The sequence below is a fragment of the Melanerpes formicivorus genome, unplaced genomic scaffold (genome assembly GCF_026170545.1).
Source record: "Melanerpes formicivorus ecotype bairdi unplaced genomic scaffold, bMelFor1.0.p_v2 SCAF_1, whole genome shotgun sequence".
Classification (NCBI taxonomy): Eukaryota; Metazoa; Chordata; class Aves; order Piciformes; family Picidae; genus Melanerpes; species Melanerpes formicivorus.
In genome coordinates this window covers 16,538,295-16,558,600 of record NW_027142353.1, presented here as the reverse complement: position 1 = coordinate 16,558,600, position 20,306 = coordinate 16,538,295, and the positions used below count along the sequence as shown (strand labels likewise).

At 42.0% G+C, this 20,306-nt stretch overlaps 1 protein-coding gene across 1 annotated transcript in view; it reads right to left on the bottom strand.

Moving 5' to 3' along the window:
• The window catches only part of TMTC4 (transmembrane O-mannosyltransferase targeting cadherins 4), a 63,459-nt gene that overhangs the window by 27,921 nt on the left and 15,232 nt on the right, over positions 1–20,306 (bottom strand). Inside the window, exons 6-7 of the mRNA XM_068163560.1 lie at positions 2,242–2,339; positions 481–573 (exon numbers count right to left, since the gene is read on the bottom strand). Of these exons, the coding sequence (XP_068019661.1) occupies positions 481–573; positions 2,242–2,339 (191 nt within the window). The remainder of the gene's footprint in view (positions 1–480; positions 574–2,241; positions 2,340–20,306) is intronic.

Sequence of the window (20,306 nt, the reverse complement as noted above, 5' to 3'; positions counted from 1 at the left end):
ATTACTTCTACTCAAAGAAAAAAAAGCAGATTTGTTTTCTTCAACCAGACAGAACTGTTTAAAAGTCACAAAAATGGAAGCATAACACTTTGAGCTCTTTATGCGTAAGAGTTGCCCTCCAAAAAGCGTTTGACACATTTTGTAGAATTATAGAGTGGTTTGAGTTTGAAGGCACCTTTAAATATCGTCTAGTCCAAGCCCTGCCATGGACAAGGACATTTTTCACCAGATCATGTTGCTCAAAGCTCTGTCCAACCTGTCCTCGAACACTTCTAATGATGGAGCAGTCACAACTTCCCAGGGCAACGTGTTCCAGTGCTCATACTGCTCATGTTGCTGCAAAATTGTCACAGCACATTACCTTCCTAAGGCCGACTAAAAACACCTCCTTCTTTTTTTGAATTCTCAACAACAACAGAACTGTCAAAAGCTCTTTGTCTTCTGAATGGCCAGAGTGAACAAAATGTCTTGCAGACTCACCTCCAATGACTTGTCCTTATGCAGTAGCTTTTGAGTAAGCTCCAAAACATTTATCTTGTTAATCACTAGTGCATCAAACACAGCATTCAAACCCTAGGAAAGCAAGAGAAAAATACAAGGCATGAGATGGAACAGCTAACTACAAATGTATTTTTAAAGAAATAAATCATAAATTCTATTTCTGCCACAAATTACTGTGTATCTTAAATCTGATGCCAAACAAGTTAAGAGGTATGTTGGTAGTAATGATGGCAGAATGGAAAATTGAGGACCTCAGCACAGATAAATAGATTATTGTGTTACTGTAAAGGGGATTCTCCTGTTACATGGAATAATCCTTCAGGGAATATCATGTACCAGCAATCTAGACCCTGTATCATGGTCACAACAAGATTCTGCTCTACATCTTCTTTCCCAAATGTTCTACAGTGTAAGTGCTACAGACAAAAAGCAAGGCTTCTGTCAGTGAGGTGGAGCTGCATTAAGCCTTCTACTTTTTTTTTTTTTTGCTGTGCAGCATGGTATTTTTACTGTCAGAAAGACTATTTTCAAAGGGTACATAAATTGCCATAGCAAAAAAAGGCTCACAAAGATTTAACAGAAGTATCAGGTTTCCCTTGTTTTTTTTGCTATTACACTAATATACAAAGTGGAAGTTGCTGCAAAGTTTAATTAATCCCTACAGAACATCTTCACTGAATCAGTAAAATGCAAGAGTCAAATGAATCCCACCAGTAACTGTATCTGTTTGCATAGACAAATCCTTAAATAAGGAACAGAATGAAGAGATCAGTATCAGAAGTGCATAAACAAAGACCCCACTTTGAATTAGAGTGCTCACAAAAGCAATTGGGTGGAGCTTTAGAAAATGCTCTTCTCCAGTTGTATCTTTGTTCATAAGCCTTCACTGAGAGGCCTGCTATCTCAATAATTATATTCAAAAACAAGGCGAAAGAACGTGATATGTATTAAAAATAACACTGTAAATCTTTCAAATTTTGCAAAAGTATGCATAATCAAAACAGATCTACTGGAATACTTTTCTGTCAACATTAACTAGTTTTCTGAAGAGAAAAAAAAAAGTGTGCATGCAATTAGCTGTGGAAAAGCTGTGGATTCATCTTTGTAGGCTTTACAACTGTATGGTGGGTTAACGCCCATTCTGAAAAGAAACAAAACAGGGTGGAGGGCTTGCAAGTGCTTTGCCCTCCCCACAGGGCATTTTCCCCCCTGGGAAACTGAGTCTGTTCCACTCCCCCCTCCCTGCCCAGTTAGGGGATAAAAAGCAGGACATTGCAGTTATTAGGTCTCCCCTTTTTGACTCCTGCCTCTCCTGGATGAGAGCTACTGCGGCAGCCTTCCTGCTCTTCTGCCACGTAGTAGGGCCTGATCCTTCTCCCTGCTGCCTCCACGCCTCTTCAGAGAGAGACTTGTTTTTTTCTTTCCTCCTCCCATCCATTCTTGTTCCTTGCCCTTGTGAACCTTATCTGTTACTGTTACATTTATATATTGTTTAAAGAAAACCCTTTATCTCTGTACTTCCAGGCCGACTCCAAATTATTGCTTGGTGGATTTGCTCCTTCCCTTTCCCTTTTTTTTTTTTTTTTTTCTTCTCTGTTGGGAAGAAGGAGGGGGGAGCTGGGGAGAGATTCTCTGCCTTGCCCCCATCTGAGCTCTTAACTCCCAGTTAAGGCTCAAACCACTATAAACTGTATCTGATAGATTCTGAGGTCACAATTTGCTCACTAAGAGGATTCTTACCAGTACTGTAATTCCTTGTTCTTTGCACAGCATGGCTATTGCACCTAGGATGACACTCACCAGCACCCAAAGCATAGAAAAATTATGTCCTTCCTTATCTGTCAAAATAAAGAATGCCATAGTATTAGGTTTCTACATCTAAAGGTAATGTTAGAAATCTTAATTAAAATTAGAATGAAAAAAAACCACCAGCATTTAATCTCACAATCAGTCAAGATCTGGATCTTGACAGACTTCAAAAGCATAACACACCTCCTGTAATAGGCTGGCATTTGTCCTTCTACTGCAGTAATTCTCTATTCTCAGAGACATTAGAAATCTCCCTATTTGCTGGACATTTTAGATGTTAATTAGAATGGCAGAATTTTCCCATAGTTTCCACAATTCATCATCTGCAAAGGATAACTCCCAATATTTGGACACATTTATCATCCTTAGCTAGAACTCTGTCATTACTGGACACTCTCTTCCAAGTGACCTTAAGAACAAGAAATTCTTCCTAATGGTGACACATGAAGTCTCACACACACTGTTTTAACTGCAGTCTAATCTACAAGTCACAATGAAGTGCTTCTGCAGGTACCTCATGTCATTGTTGTAGTATGGGTGTAGGTGTTTGACCACCCTAGAGAACAGCTTCCAGGCCAAGATGTTAGCAGGCAAAGACGTTTATTATATCACACAGCAAAGTTATATAGTATCACACAGTATCACCAAGGTTGGAAGAGACCTCAAAGATCATCGAGTCCAACCTGTCACCACAGACCTCATGATTAGACCATAGCACCAACTGCCACATCCAATCCCGTCTTGAACACCTAGTCTATCAGAAGGCACATGTGCCACATCTTAATTGGTTATTTTCTATTGGCGTACGTGTAATTATTGCATACAATAGGTTCAAATAACAAAACAATATTCTAACACATTCAACCAAATTTCTCCCTTCAGTTACAAGATATTTACATTCTTTTCTAAGTCGGAGACCATACATAACCTTCTCTAACTCAAGCAAAGGCAAATCTTTCCCTACCTTTCCCTCTTTCGTTCTCTCAGTTACTGATAAGGTGTGCTTTCCTAAATCAAGGGCAAAACATAGCTGTTCCAAAGCTATCTGAAAACAACCCTTCTCCTACACATCATTTCACTGGCACTGCAATGGAATTTCATGAAGCTTAAAAATTTCAGCATCTGAACAGAAATGCAGTTAGTCCTTGCACTCAGGAAACAGTTTTACATCAGGGTGAAGAACTCTGGGGTTAAGAGATCCAGAATAACTACAGCTTCTACTCAAAGGAATAGTCTTTAAAAAGACTGCACCATTTAGCTGACTTTGGATACTACAGGAAGGTATTTCTGAAATTAATATAACAATAAGCCCTACTTCAGCCAAGGTTCTACCGCAGACACACAGTACATTGGTACTTCACATAAAAACCCATCTGTCACAACCTCTACTCACAGGCGCAAACAACAGAGGAAAGCACCCTGCTCATTCAGAGGCAGTTTCTTGATTCAAACAACATGGGCTCTACAGGCATCACAAGAAACAATCTTTGACTTGGTAATGAAAAAACAAAGTTGAACTCTTACTGTTCTTAGAATCATAGAATCAATAAGGTTGGAAAAGACCTCAAAGATCATGAAGTCCAACCTGTCACCCAAGACCTCAGGACTACCAAACGATGGCACCAAGTGCCACGTCCAATCCCTTCTTGAACACCTCCAGGGATAGTGACTCCACCACCTCCCTGGGCAGCCCATTCCAATGGCTAACAACTCTCTCCGTGAAGAACTTCCTCCTCACCTCAAGCCTAAACTTACCCTGGTGCAGCTTGAGACTGTGTCCTCTTTTTCTGGTGCTGGTTGCCTGGGAGAAGAGACGAACCCCCCCAGTAAAGTCTCCCCTGACCTTCCTCTTCTCCAGGCTAAACAATCTCAGCTTGGCCAGGAGTTTGCTGTGGGGAATGGTGTCAAAGGCCTTGCTGAAGTCCAGGTAGACCACATCCACAGCCTTCCCCACATCCACCAGGCGGGTCACCTGATCATAGAAGGAGATCAGGTTGGTGAGGCAGGATCTGCCCTTCCTAAATCCATGTTGACTGGTCCTGATCCCTTGGCCATCCTTCAGGTGTGCAGTGATTGCCCCCAAGATGATCTGCTCCATAATTTTCCCTGGCACTGACAGGCCTGTAGTTTCCAGGTTCCTCCATCCAACCCTTCTTGTGGATGGGCATCACATTGGCCAGCTTCCAGTCATCTGGGACCTCTCTGGTGAGCCAGGACTGGTGGAAAATGATGGAGAGAGGCTTGGCCAGCTCATCTGCCAGCTCTCTCAGCACCCTAGGATGGATCCCATCCAGTCCCATGGACTTGTGAGGATCCAAGTGGCTCAGCAAGTCCTGAACCAATTCCTCGTGGATTTCAGGGGCACTACACTGCTCCCTGACCCCATCAACCAGCTCAGGAGGCCAGGTATCCTGGAGACCTCCTGCCTTATTGTTGAAAATTGAAGCAAAGAAGGTATTTAGAACCTCACCCTTTTCATCTTTAGTTACAATGTTACCCTCCAGGTCCAATAAACAGCGGAGATTCTTCTTGCCCCTCTTTTTAGCATTAATATATTTATAAAAATGCTTTTTATTGTCTTTCACAGAATTGGCCAGTTTAAGTTCTAACTGGGCTTTTGCCTAATTTTTCTTGTACATGACCTAACAACATCCTTAAACGTATCACGAGTTGCCTCCCTGCCTTTCCAAAGGTGACACATCCTCTTTTTTCCCCTTAATTCCTTCAAGAGCTGCTTGTTCATCCAGGCCGGTCGCCTTCCCCTCCAGCTCATCTTTTGGCACGTGGGAACTGCCAGTTCCTGTGCCTTCAAGAGCTCCTGTTTGAAGTAGGTCCAACTGTCCTGGACCCCTTTGTTCTTAAGGGCTGCTACCCAGGGTATTTTCTGAGTAAGCTGTTTGAACAAGCTGAAGTTTGCCCTCTGGAAGTCCAAAGTGAGGGTTCTGTTACTGCTCCTCCTTATTTCCCCACATATTGAAACTTCACTATCGCATGATTGCTGAACCCTAGACTGCCTCACACCATCACATCTCCCACCAGCCCTTCTCTATTTGAGAACAGCAGGTCAAACAGAGCCTGACCCCTGGTAGGCTCACTTAACAGCTGCATCAGGAAGCTGTCCTCCATACACTCTAGGAACCTTCTTGACTGCCTACTCTCTGCTGAATTAAGTTCCCAGCAGATGTCTGGCAGGCTAAAGTCACTCACAAGGACAAGATCTGATGATCTTGAGACAGCCTCCAGTTGCTTGTAGAATACTTCATCTGCCACCTCATCCTGGTTGGGTGGTCTATAACAGACTCCAATCAGGATGTCAGTTTTGTTAGGCATCCCTCTGATTTTAACCCACAGGCACTCGACCCTTTCATCCTCAACCTCAAGTTGTGGCATCAAGAGATTCCCTAATATACAGGGCCACCCTTCCTCCTCTTCTCCCTGGCCTGTCTCTCCTAAAAAGCCTGTAACCCCCCAGTGCAGTACTCCAATTATGTGAATCGTCTCACCATGTTTCTGTAATAGCAACTGTATCATAGTCTTCCTGGAGGACCAAGACTTCCAGTTCTTCTCGTGTTTGTTACCCATACTTTGTGCGTTGGTGTACATGCACTTCAGATGGGCTGTTGGTTTCTCAATTAACCCTAATTTATGCTCCACTCTCTCCTCTCTGGACAGACTGGTTTCCTCACCCACCCCCTTCAGACCTAGTTTAAAGCCCTCCTATCTCTAGAGCAGTTCTTCCCTACTGCTAATGGCAAGTTTGCCCTTCAGTACTTAAACAGAACTGTAGCAATGGTCTATGGGAAGAGTAAATGGCAAAATTAAGATAAATTTCACCATAAGTAGGCATCTACACATAAGCTCTTCTACTAAGCTTCCTTTCCAACTGGTTCCCAACTTTTAAGGATTAAGTTTTCTAATTAAATACAGTTGTCCACTTTTCAGAGAAGTAGCTCTCGCTTCACTGATTATGAAGGGAAACTAGTATAGTGGCTCAGATAATATTGGGCCAGATACAAACTATAACCACAAGTGTGAAAGAGATCTGCTGACATTGGCCTTCACTCTCACTTTGAAGTGGACTATATTTTTTGTGGCAGAGAACAGTTATCATAAAAATACGTGGAAGAACAGGTTTTGAGGTTGCTTCTAGCAGTCTTTTATTTTCTAAAATTTAAAAGCTTCAAAAACATGAATATGCTTGAGAATCATCACTGTAATACTTGGCAGGCATTTGCTCCTTCTCCCTCCACTCTACATTACATCCTCACAGGTAAGACATAGTATTAGCAGCATAGATGTTATCAAGTCAAAAGGAAGCCTTCTGAAGGAAGTCATACAACACTGCAACGACAACAAAACCCTCCAACACACACTGATGAGGAAACTCCAGCTCACATAAATTATACAGAGGACCAAATGAGGATTACAATCCATGGTGGAGGTGGCTTCAAAATTTGTTCTAAGAGTACTGCTAAGAATAAAAGGAACCTGTCTTAAATACATCCCTTGAAGGAGCTCTTCTGATTACAACACAACAGACTTTTCAGCCAGGTCTTGAAAATAATTTTTGAGCTGTTGGGTTGTTTTGTAGTTTTGTTGGTCTTGTTTGTCTGGGTAATTTTTGTTTTTTAACGTAGAAATAAAACTAGCTGATTGTGAAGATGGAAGGCAAAACAATTGACTGTATTCACAAAATGACTACCAGTTATTCTTACTATGTGTAAAAGGGGCAACAGTGAACAAAGCCAGTGGACTTCACTGAGTTTACTGAAGTATACTTTCTTCTACTGAGAGATTTCTCCTTCCCAGAATTAAATTTTGGTAGAAAGAAGTCAGGACAACTAAGCACTTCTCAGAGAAGCATTACTCAGTACACAAATACCAACTATCTTAACAAGGAAGACAGTGAGTAGTACGTATACTAAGAGACCAGCTGGCAATTCACAAATGTTTTGATGATTCAAAACCTAAGAGTACTAGGAAAAAAAGGAACAAGGTCAAATTATCAAGGACAAGTGCTAACAGCAGCATACTCAAAGACACAACTCAGAAAGGTCACAATGTAAAATGAGGAAAATGTACATGAAGAACAAACCCCACAATTCCATGGGTATATTAATAAGAGTAGCAAAGAAGGAGTTATTCCAATACTCAGTGGGAAAGAAAACAGACAACACCAAGAAAACAGACAACACCAAGAAAACAGACAACACCAAGAAAACAGACAACACCAAGAAAACAGAAGCGTTCTGTGCCTTCTGCTTAATTTTTTCATACAGAGGTCAGCTGCAATCATATGACAAGCACAACACAAGCAGAAACAGAACAAAAATAAAAGCAAAAATAATGAACTACAAGGCATGGAATTTATGTAGAAGTTAATATGTTTTAAATTATAACAATTGGTTGCATTTACTCTAGATTGTATAGGACCTGCTAGAGTAATCTCAAGTGCTACCTCTGAGAAATGGTGAAAACCATGAGAATCTAGAAGCTTGAAATAATGCCTACATACCTGCTTTTAAAGAGGAAAAGAGATACACAAGAATAAACTAAAGAAACAATGCTAAACTGACTTGCCAAAATTACCCAGAAAAAAACACCTTGCTTAGATGAAATATTTTCTAAGGTGACTCTCTAAAACACAAAAGGATATAACTGCTTGCCAAATACTTATTTTAGGCATTTATATCAAGCAGAAGTGTAAATTCTAAGTATAAATTCTGATTTATACAGAAAAAACTCTACAATGAAAGCAAACCCGCAAACATCCTATGCCTTGACTTCACAAAAGCATGAGAATACCACTGAAAACAGTGTAAAATGCAACAGAAAAAATGTGGGCTGCATGAAATTATCACAGAATGGTTTGGAAAACTATGTTAAGAGTAGTAGAGATGCAAAAAATGTGAAGATGCATTCTGGATTGGATTTTGCCTCTGCTGGATTCCAATAATATTAGATAATATTCCAATAATAGATAAATTTTAAACTTTGGATGATGGAAGATGGCATATGCTTATTAAGTCCAGAGGTGCTTCCAGGCTGCAATGGTCAGGAAGCATACTGGGAAGTCAGAATTCCATTGACAAACTGGAGAAATGGTCTAGTAAAACCCCCTGATAGAATGCCACTCAACAGGTGCATTTCAAAGTTGCATAAACCTGATTTGTCTTGTAAATATACCAGGTTTTCCTCTCAAGGGGCCCATTAATGAGGTACTCATGAGTGTCAAAGGCCTAGATGTTAGTAAGATCTCTGACACAGTCTTCCATAAGAACCTCATAGCGAAGCTCTTGATGTAGATGATGGATATGCAGTGAGGTGCATTGAAAACTTTCTGAAAGGCCTGGCTGAGAGGGTGATGACCAGCAGCACAAAGCCTAGTTGGAGGCCACTAACTAGTGGTGTACCTCAGGGGCCAATACTGGGTCCCATCTTCATTAATGACCAAGATGAGGAGGCAGAGTGCATCCTCAGCAAGTTTGCTGATGAGGGAAAAACCTGAAGTGGCTTCTACGCCAGAGGGTAGTGATGTCATCCAGAGGAACCTTAACAGGCTGGAGAAAAGTGCTGGTAGGAACCTCACCAAATCCAACAAGGAGAACTGCAAAATCCTGCACTTTGGAGAGAAACAGGCCCAGGCAGAGTAGGAGGATACAAAGAAGAAAAAGCTGGGTTCTGCTCAGTGGTGCCCAGTGACAGGACCAGAGAACATAGGCACAAACTGAAACACAGGAGGTGTCTGAATATCAGGGAACACTTTTCCACTAGGTGGGTGATTGATCACCGGCACAGGTTATCCAGAATGGTTGTGAAGCCTCCATCCTTGGTATTAAAGAGTCATCCAGTCATAGTCCTGGACAACTGGTTCTGTGTAGCCCTACTTGAGCAGGTCAGCTTAGGTGACCCCCAGAGGCCTCTTGCAACCACAACTATTCTATGATTCAGTGATCAAAATCTCCTCCCCAAAACTGTAATCTCTGTTGGGTTTTTTTGTTTGTTGTCTTTTGAAGCCTCAAATGGTCAATACAGTTAAATACAGAATTATAATGTTAGGAAAAATTATCAGTGATTCAAAGAGAGAGTGTCAATTAAGACACATTTCATCTGGGTCAATACACCTAACACCTCCCCTGCTGCAGACCTCAAATGCAGAAATCTCAGCGAACTAGGTTGGAAGAAGAGATACAAAAAAGATTGTCATTCAGCAATGCCTTCAAATTGTAAATTTTTTTTTAACAGTGATTTGAAAATGTAAAGCACTGCTTAAGTACTAATTATTATTATGATACACAGATGCCAACAGAAGTTATCACCCTAACGAAGCACATTCCCCTAATACAGGGCTGCTTCCCACCAGAAAAATCTTGTGTCAGAAAATGAAACCAGTCTTTCATTGGCACCTGTGTCTTGTTGAAACTGGTACACCATATTGTGAGTGGGCATTGTGCCACTCTAACAGATGGACACATTTGTAAGCATGCCAAAGAAACAGAGTACTTGGTGCTTGGTGGTTTGGTTTTTTGTGTTGTTGGGTTTTTTTTAATTTTATTTTAATTTTAATTTTGGTTTTGTTTTGTTTTTTAAAGCTAGAAAAATATAGTGTGTCTATATGAAACCCAAAAAGTGTTGCTCAGACGGTCTGGTCCCTCGTAGGGAGTACATTAAGTCAGAAAGATGATGAGAAGATTCAGTGAAATACCTATATAAACCATAAACAAGCCAAGAGGGCTCCTCCACTTGGACTCACAGATTTAAGTACAAGCATTCCTAGAGTAAGGTTACATAAACTACGTGTTTTATAGTGTGGAACTGACTGATCTTAAATTTGAGTAACACATTGACGATACACCTCAACTCTGTATTCCTATATGCTAATCCTATTTCAAGAGACCTTCTTTTGCAATGTCCTAAATCCACAAGTCAATGAAAAAAAAACCAAACAACAACTTAGAAGTTAATGATATGAAGAAAATACAACATTGTGAATACCAAACTTAGTCTTTAAAGTCAAACTAACAGTATCCCAAACAATAATTACCAACTCAGACATTTAGGCCTTCAGCATCTCCTTGTTGGATTTGGTGAGGGTCCTAACAGCACTTTTCTCCAGCCTGTTAAGATTCCTCTGGATGGCATCACTACCCTCTGGCATAGAAGCCACTTTCAGAGAGGAGTCTTAAACATTTTAGGGTCTATAGTAAAACCTCCACAATACAAACCTCCAATATTCACAAAAACCCATGGTCTACTTTGCATGCTTTGCTAAATTAGCAACAAACTAGTAAATGATTAACAGGTGACTACACAGAGCAGAACAAAATGGAAACACGCAAGCAGAACGAAGTCATTTTTACAAGTCATAGCATATGAGCAAACAGTTGATCCCCTGTTTAATATCCAGGCCAGTTATTACCCACATCAAGCAAATCATGAACTCATCATTTTACATCACTCAGTGATTGCAGATGGCAAATAATTGCAACTAGATCACTGTCAAGGCTGAAGAGAAACGAAGGCAAAATGAATACTACAGCAGTTTTAAATCACCTTATGAACTCCCAGAGAAGCTGCATTAAAATTCAACAACGTTAATAACCTACAACTCTATCCAGAACATATCTAAAGAGTTGTCAGCTCTTGCTGTCTCCAAAGCCTATGCAGTGGATTTGTCCCCACAGTTGTATTTTAAAACAGCAGGATAGAACCAAAACAACAGATTAGTTCCTTGAAAATATAAATGTTATCCTGTCAAAGATGGTAACATCAGAAACTGCTTATCGGGAAAAACTAACAGGATTCCAAAACTTCAGTAAGACATAACTATAGCCCACACAGTGTGTGAAATATTCATACTTAAAAACAACCAACCAACCAACAGCCTACAGATTTTAACTAAAAGAAACCATCTACCTGAAAACCCACCATACCCACAAATAAACCACATCAGGCAAACAAGCTGCAGTATGTCTTGAGCTTTACAAAATACTATTTTCTTCTGGAAGTTTCTGCAGCCTAACACAGATATTTTTCTGATTCTCCATATTGCTTATAGTGCTGTCTTTTACCCACAGTATGCCCAAATTCTCCTCAGACATTTTCTGAGTCCTTACTTCCAACCAAAAAATATGTTTTTACACTCATGCACTTAGACACAAGGTGAAAACAAGCACTAACAAGTCTCTTTTCAAATGACTCCTTTAGAAAAGGCCAAGAATGACAGTCCAATAAATACACCTATGCTAGTGAAATGCAGATTCCTGGAACTTAACTGTAAACAAATCTCATGTTACCTTGCTGCAAGAATAACCAGGTTCTTTATTAAATGCTTAGATAATATATCTGTCTGATAGTAGCACTGAAGTGCTGCTAGTGATAAAAAAGTGTATGTTATTGAGAACACAACCACATCGGTAGCATCAGCTCAGGCTTCTCCAGTGTTTGTTTTAATCTGATGCTTGCTCCAATTTCATCAGTAAAAGGAAACTGGCACCAAATACGTTTTAGTATCTGTATTTGAAGGCAATACAAATGCAGTCCACAAATCCTGAAGTCCTTAAGTCTTGTACCCTCTTTTAAATACTCCAAAAGTCATGCTGTCATGCATCTATTAATTATTTTTTTTCTAAATCCACCTAAAAAAGCTGGTGATCTATATATGTCTGACAGTCAAATCCAGAAGCAAGGACACATGTAGCTGACCCCTGGGTTAGAGGCTTAGAGTCATGCTTGCCCTTAATATATAAAAAAAATCATCAGGACAAAAGGAAACAGGATGTTAAAGTGTTTTGTTAGATTCCACTTTTCTATAGGATCATCATAAAGCAGCTATATTTGATTAGAAACATAACCTTGACGTAATAGAATGCACAGAGGGCTTTTTGGGGCTGTTTTCTCCCTTTCCTTCTTACTAATAAAGACTATTCCACAAACATATTACCATTGTGGTCTGACCTAGAAAGTGATGCAATACCAATTCTTAATTTGGACTAGAAGTATCAAAGTGCACTGGCAGTATCACAGACTTTCCAATCTTGTGGATCTGCCAGCAGAAGGAAAACAATCTGAGAGAAGGGTATTTTATTCCTGCTTAGAAGACATTGTTTCAGTATGTACTTTATATGTGCATGTTTTTAAAATGCTTGTTCTTCCTTATCTACATTCAGAGTAAGATAAGCATACGACTGGGACTAGGACAGCTTTTGCTGTCTTTGACTTCCCCGAACTATGCAGTCAAGCTCAGCTGAAAAAGTCCTTACTCATGTTATTATTCGTGAATAGCTAGAACTGTTCACCAAAGAAGGGAATTTACAGCACCAAAATGGAGGCATCCAAGGGTAGAACTTTGCATTTACTTTAATACAACAAAAATACTGAAATATCATACTCTATTACAGCCATTTCCTCATATTTGGTTATCTTTTCCTAAGATAGAATCACTGAACAGCCTAGGTTGGAAGGAGCCTCCAAAGATAATCTGGTCCAACCTTTTGCAGGAAAGGAAGCCTAGATAAGATTACCTAGCACTCTGTCCAGTTGTGTCATAAAACTGTCCAGTGATGGGGACTCTGCCACATCTCTAGAGAGGTTGTTCCAGTGAGTGATTGTGGCCGGTTGACGTTGCCCCCTTAAGAAAGGGAACATGGTGGACGGAAGTTGGTAAACGGAAGGAATAGTCTAAACTAATTTCATTGGACGAGTGGGAGGAAGCACTTCTGAGCTGGGACTATACTGGACATTTCCAGCACTTCTCAGTCAGTCTTGCTTCCGCCTCTTCTTCAGGCAACAGCTTTCTGTCCTGGGCTTTCTGCCAAGGCTCCGGCCTTGAGAGAAAAACAGATAACAGGCCTGTATTAACTCTTTTCCAATTAACACAAACTGCTTCTAACATTTTTTTTTCTTTCCTCTCTTTTCTCTCTCTTCCTATCCCACTCTGGGGAAAGGGGGGAGAGAGGGGAGAGCGGAGGTGGGGAACCCCCTCTGTCCAGAGGGGGGTCACTCTCATTTCTGTGTTACTCTGTTGTATATCTTTGTATATATTGTAGATATTGTAAATTTGTAAATATCTCCCTGCAAACCCTACATCGCTTTGTAAATATAGCTCCACTGCTTTGCTAATTCAGCTTGCGAGTTTTTTTTCTTTTCCCTTCAATTTTTTTTTCCCTTTTACTTTACAAGGGGGAAGGGAGGAGGCTTCTTGGCCTTGCCCTTCCACCCACCACATTTTTTTTATTGGCGCCCAACGTGGGGCAGATAATTAGTTTAATTTATTACTTGATTGATTTAGTGTTTTCCAGCTGAATTAGCAAACATGAAGGTATTGTGGTTTGTGGAGCGATTATTCTTTTCAATTTTTGGGGCTCTGGTTTACAGGTATTGTTTGGGTTTGATTTTGGATTACCTGGGTAAATATTTGGTGCGGACAATTTATATGTGGGTTATGTATAAAGTTAAATTATGGTATGGAAAATGTATTAATTTATTATGGCCAGTGAGATACAGGAATGTTACCTCCACCACTCTCCCAATTGAGATAAAGAGTTTTAAGATTCCGCCTGAGGAGACAGTAACTTTAGGTGATGCCTGGGATCCAAAGGTGATTTATTTCATGTCTATAATTCTGCTGATGGTGATAATTAACGTGTATCTCCTGATTTCTTTACGGCGAGAGAGAAAGGTGTCCAGAGCTTGTTTTGTTATTAAAACTAGATCAAAAAGAAAACGCCGTGGCTCTCGATCAGTCCCAGAGTCATCTAGTGACGAGGACTGTGGAGAACCCGTGTCAGTTAAAAAGAAGGCTAAAAAGTTAATTGGTAAAGCAGCTCTAAATGACTTTGCTGATTCTGGCAAGCAGCCAAGGGCATCGGCTGGTATCAACATGGCACCTACTCCTTCTCCCACTCCTTCTCCTTCTTCTTCTTCTCCGTCGGCCATTAACGGAGCAACGTCACTTCCCCCCACTCCCTCGGTGGGACCGGAAGTCACTGCCCCAGCAGCTGATTTATCTCAGGACCTATCAGCTTCCATTAAGGTGGCTGTAAATGCAAACACAGCTCCAGTTAAGATGGCTCCTTTAAAGACTAGAGCTGGAAAGGGCAAAGATGGAGAAGAAGAGGAGGAGACTGATCCTGGTGAGGGGCCCTCTACTCTAAAAGATCCTGCTCAGGAGGAAGAGAAGGTTTGTTTTAAAGATCTAGCTAACCTAGTGAGATCAAAGCAGGATAGAGATGAAGCTAGGAAAGCAGCTGGCAAAGGTGGTTCTCAGCTTAAAGAGATCCTTAGGAGAATGACAGCAGGATTTTATGGGCAAAGAATTCAGGGAGATGAAGATGAAGATGACATTACAGACTGTTCGTCACCACGGGAAGAATTGAGAAATGTCCGTAAAGATTTCACCAGGGCAGATAAGGAGCCAGTTCTAGCTTGGCTTAGTAGGTGTTATGATACAGGTGCTTCAGCTCTAACAGTTGGAGACAAGTCAGCAGCTCAGTTAGGAACTCTCTCAAGGGACAATGGAATAGATAGACATCTAGGCGAAGCTCTCGGTAAGGTTAATCTGTGGATACGCCTTTTAATAGCGGTTGCCCTGAGATACCCTTCCCGAGATGATCTTCCATGGAATCCTAAACCCTGGACTACCATAGATGAGGGAATTAAGCGCTTGAGAGAATTTGCTGTTAGAGAGCTACTCTATGGTGAACATGAAACTCTGAATCCTGATGACATTCCTGTGGGTATTGGTCTTGCTAAAAAGATCATCAAACTTGCTCCTTCTAATTATGCAAACATTCTGGCAAGCAGAATTGTGTCAAGAAGTTATGGTGGAGCTTCTCCTACGGTTGGCCAATTCAGTGATCAAATGAGACAATTGGAGGATAGCATGACACGTGGTTCTTTGGTTTCAGCCATTAAAACGATGTCTGGTGATATTCAGAATTGCATAAGAGAGTTAAAGGATGAATTTAGAAATTCCATATCCCAATTGGCACAAAGGGATAATTTCAATTCTTCCTCCAGGTGGGTACAAGTCTCATCTGTGAGGAATACACGTCCTCCGAGGAGGTCATCCCAAAACAGGTCATTCCAAAACAGGTCATTCCAAAACAGGTCATTCCAAAACAGACCACCAAGGCAATCACGTAGAACTATTTGGATAACTCTGCGTGATCAGTTTGGTGAGAACATGAACCGCTGGGATGGCCAACCAACTTCTAATCTTTTCAGGAGACTGAGGGAATTGCAAAGTGGCAGAACCCAAGGTAGCAATACCAGAAGGGTAGCTGTTACTTCCACAGTTCCCCAGAACAACTCTTATGGCTCCAACAGTGGCTCCAGTTATAACATGCAAAGTTATAACCCTGCACAATATGTGCAATGCACATGTGCGCATGTTCCCCATAACTAGGGGTGCCCTGCCTCCCGCCAGGGGGAGGAGAGGGATAACAGAGATAATAGAATCTATTGGGATGTGTACATCCAGTGGCCTGGCACTTCACAATTTCGGAAGTACAGGGCCTTGGTTGACACAGGAGCTCAGTGCACCATAATACCATCAAATTATCAGGGATCAGAGTCTATAACTATTCTGGGAGTCACTGGTGGATCTCAAGAGTTAAGTAAGGTGGAGGTTAATATAAGTTTAACTGGTAAACAATGGAGGAAGCATACAGTTGTGACCGGACCTGATGCACCTTGTATTTTGGGAATTGATTTTCTGAGAGAAGGGCGTTTCAAAGACCCTAGAGGTTACAAATGGGCTTTTGGAGTAGCTTCTATAGAAATTGATGGACAAAAATTGAAGCTATCTGCCAGACCTGAACTTTCTGATGAATCTGCAGTTGTGGGACAACATAAGATACAGGACATTAAATTGCCGGTTGCTTCTCAGACTGTGCATCACAGACAATACAGAACCAACCGTGACTCTTTGTTGCCCATTCAGAATCTGATTCGTCAGTTGGAGAGTCAGAAAGTCGTCAGCAAAACTCATTCACCTTTCAACAGTCCAGTGTGGCCTGTGCGAAAGCAGAATGGAGACTGGCGTCTGACAGTAGACTACCGAGCCCTAAATGAAGTGACACCACCTATGAGTGCAGCAGTGCCAGACATGATGGAACTACAGTATGAGCTGGAATCCAAAGAGGCCAAATGGTATGCTACCATAGACATTGCTAATGCATTTTTCTCTATTCCCATAGCAGAGGAATGCAGGCCTCAGTTTGCTTTCACCTGGAGAGGAATCCAGTACACTTTCAACAGATTGCCAATGGGCTGGATCCACAGCTCAAGCATCTGTCATGCAGTGATCCACGATGCTCTGGAGAAAGGAGGTGCTCCAGCACACATCCAGTTCATCGATGATATCATCGTCTGGGGTAAAACTGCTGAAGAAGTCTTCAAGAAAGGTAACAAAATCATTGACATTCTTCTGAATGCAGGTTTTGCCATCAAGCGAGACAAGGTGAAAGGACCTACCACAGAGATTCAATTTCTGGGAGTGCGGTGGCAGGATGGACGCCGACACATTCCAGTGGATGTGGTAAATAGAGTCTCTACCATGGCAAGTCCCACAAACAAACAAGAGACCCTACGTTTCTTAGGGATAGTGGGATTTTGGAGACTGCACATTCCTGGATACAGTCAGATTGTGAAACCTCTGTATGATGTGACTCGAAAGAGAAACCATTTCCACTGGGGACCTGAACAACAAGCAGCCTTTGACCAGATAAAGCAAGAGGTGATTCAAGCAATGGGTCTGGGACCTGTCCGAGATGGTCCAGACATTAAGAACATTTTGTACACGGCTGCGAGTGACAATGGTCCAACCTGGTGCTTGTGGCAAAAAGCTCCAGGTGAGACACGTGGACGACCTCTTGGTTTCTGGAGTCGAGGTTACAGAGGTTCAGAGGCTAATTATACTCCAACAGAGAAAGAAATTTTAGCTGCCTATGAAGGAGTAAAAGCATCTTCTGAAGTGATTGGAACTGAATCACAACTTCTCCTAGCTCCCAGATTACCAGTTTTGAATTGGATGTTCAAAGGCAAAGGATCCACACCACATCATGCCACAGACTCGACCTGGTCTAAGTGGATGGCTCTGATAACACAGAGAGCTCGAATGGGAAATCTTGAAAGACCTGGTCTAGTGGAGGTGATCTCAAGTTGGCCTGAAGGTATCAACTGTGCTAAACCTCCAGAGGAGAAAGTAACTCGTGCTGAGGAAGCTCCTCCTTACAATGACCTTTCTGATGATGAAAAGAAATATGCTCTGTTCACAGACGGTTCCTGTCGTCTTGTTGGAAACAAGCGAAGGTGGAAGTCTGCAGTGTGGAGTCCAACACGCCGAGTTGCAGAGGCGAAAGATGGAGAAGGAGAATCCAGTCAGTTCGCAGAGGTAAAAGCTGTCCAGCTAGCTCTCGACGTAGCTGAACGTGAGAGATGGCCAAAGCTTTATCTCTACACCGACTCATGGATGGTAGCCAATGCTCTATGGGGTTGGCTAAAGAACTGGAAGAAGAGTGGTTGGCAGAGGAAAGGAAAACCCATTTGGGCAGCCAACCTGTGGCAGGACATTGCTGACCGAATCGAGAGAATTCCAGTGAAAGTGAGACACATCGATGCTCACATTCCTAAGAGCAAAGCTACTGAGGAACAGCAACACAACCATCAGGCAGATCTAGCTGCAAGAGTTTCTCAAGTAGACATGGACTCTAATCTTGATCTCGACTGGAGACACCGAGGTGAGATATTCTTAGCTCGGTGGGCTCACGATTCGTCAGGACATCAAGGCAGAGATGCAACATACCAATGGGCTCGTGACAGATCCATAGACATTTCCATGGATGCTATCACACAAGTCATCCATGACTGTGACATTTGTGCTGCTATTAAGCAGGCAAAACGACTTAAGCCCTTGTGGTATGGTGACAGATGGTCCAAGTACAAGTATGGTGAAGCTTGGCAGATTGACTACATCACTCTACCACGTTCTCGTTCTGGTAAGCAATACGTGCTTACTATGGTAGAGGCAAACACTGGGTGGTTAGAAACTTATCCAGTTCCACATGCAACTGCACGCAACACCATTCTCGGTCTGGAGAGACAGATCCTGTGGAGACACGGAACTCCAGAGAGGATCGAGTCAGACAACGGAACTCATTTCAAGAACAACCTTGTAAAGAACTGGGCAAAAGAGCACGGTATTGAGTGGATATTCCACATTCCCTACTATGCACCAGCTTCAGGGAAGATTGAACGCTACAACGGTTTGTTGAAGACCACTCTCAAAGCCATGGGAGGTGGATCTTTGAAAAACTGGGAAAAACATTTAGCACAAGCAACCTGGCTGGTAAATAGTAGAGGTTCAGTGAACCGAGCTGGACCTGCACATTCAGATTTGCTACGGAAAGTAGAAGGTGATAGAGTTCCTGTTGTTAGAGAAAAGAATCTGTTAGGTAAAACTGTTTGGGTATTTTCACCCTCAGGAGAGGCTAAACCTGTCCGAGGGGTGGTTTCAGCTGAAGGTCCGGGTCACACTTATTGGGTAATGCAAGAGAATGGTGAAATTCAGTGTATTCCACAAAGAAATTTAACTTTAGCTGAAAGAGGTTAATTTTAAACTGTTGTACAGCTACATCGCGTCCAAAGGAAGAATCAACGAGGAATCTACGGTGCACGAACCCTGAGATCCCTGAGAGCCCTGAGTCAACTAAGAGACCCTGAGAAATCCCTGTTTCCCTTTTCTTCGCTTCGTCGGTGAAGAAATGAACTGTTTTCCATTTTTCTCATTTTCTGATTTTCTTGGACTTTTGAATCATCTACATCTGAGCATAGCCGGAATGGACTATGAACTTTACTCATGAACTGTAAATATCGTTTTGGATTGGATGGACAGTGTGAACAGCCAATGAAATTGTTTAGAAGGGGTGGACTGTGGCCGGTTGACGTTGCCCCCTTAAGAAAGGGAACATGGTGGACGGAAGTTGGTAAACGGAAGGAATAGTCTAAACTAATTTCATTGGACGAGTGGGAGGAAGCACTTCTGAGCTGGGACTATACTGGACATTTCCAGCACTTCTCAGTCAGTCTTGCTTCCGCCTCTTCTTCAGGCAACAGCTTTCTGTCCTGGGCTTTCTGCCAAGGCTCCGGCCTTGAGAGAAAAACAGATAACAGGCCTGTATTAACTCTTTTCCAATTAACACAAACTGCTTCTAACATTTTTTTTTCTTTCCTCTCTTTTCTCTCTCTTCCTATCCCACTCTGGGGAAAGGGGGGAGAGAGGGGAGAGCGGAGGTGGGGAACCCCCTCTGTCCAGAGGGGGGTCACTCTCATTTCTGTGTTACTCTGTTGTATATCTTTGTATATATTGTAGATATTGTAAATTTGTAAATATCTCCCTGCAAACCCTACATCGCTTTGTAAATATAGCTCCACTGCTTTGCTAATTCAGCTTGCGAGTTTTTTTTCTTTTCCCTTCAATTTTTTTTTCCCTTTTACTTTACAAGGGGGAAGGGAGGAGGCTTCTTGGCCTTGCCCTTCCACCCACCACAGTGATTGTTCTCATTGTAAAAAATATACTTCTTGTATCAAGATGAAACTTGTCCCAGTACAACTTGTCTTCTTGTCCAGGGTTAAAGCCTGGGATAGGTTAAATTTCTGGTTTCCTTTAGAAGAAGCTGGGAGAGGATGTAGCCAAGCCAGGCAACTCAACCAGCCAATGAGTAGTCGATACCATGCTGATGGCTGGCCTGGGAGAAGCAAGGGCATTGAGCATGTGACTGTGACATAGCAAATATTACTTTTTTTCTTCCTTTCTTCTTTCACATCAGGAGTGAGGGCAAGTTGGTTCAGTATCTCTTTGTATTGTTCTATTAAATTCTTTCTTTATTTCAACCCATGGAGCTTTGTCTTTCCTTTCCCGCCCCCCGCCTCACCTTTCCTCCTCTGCCCCCCCACCCCCCGCCACCGATCCTCCTTCCATTTTCACTGGGGGG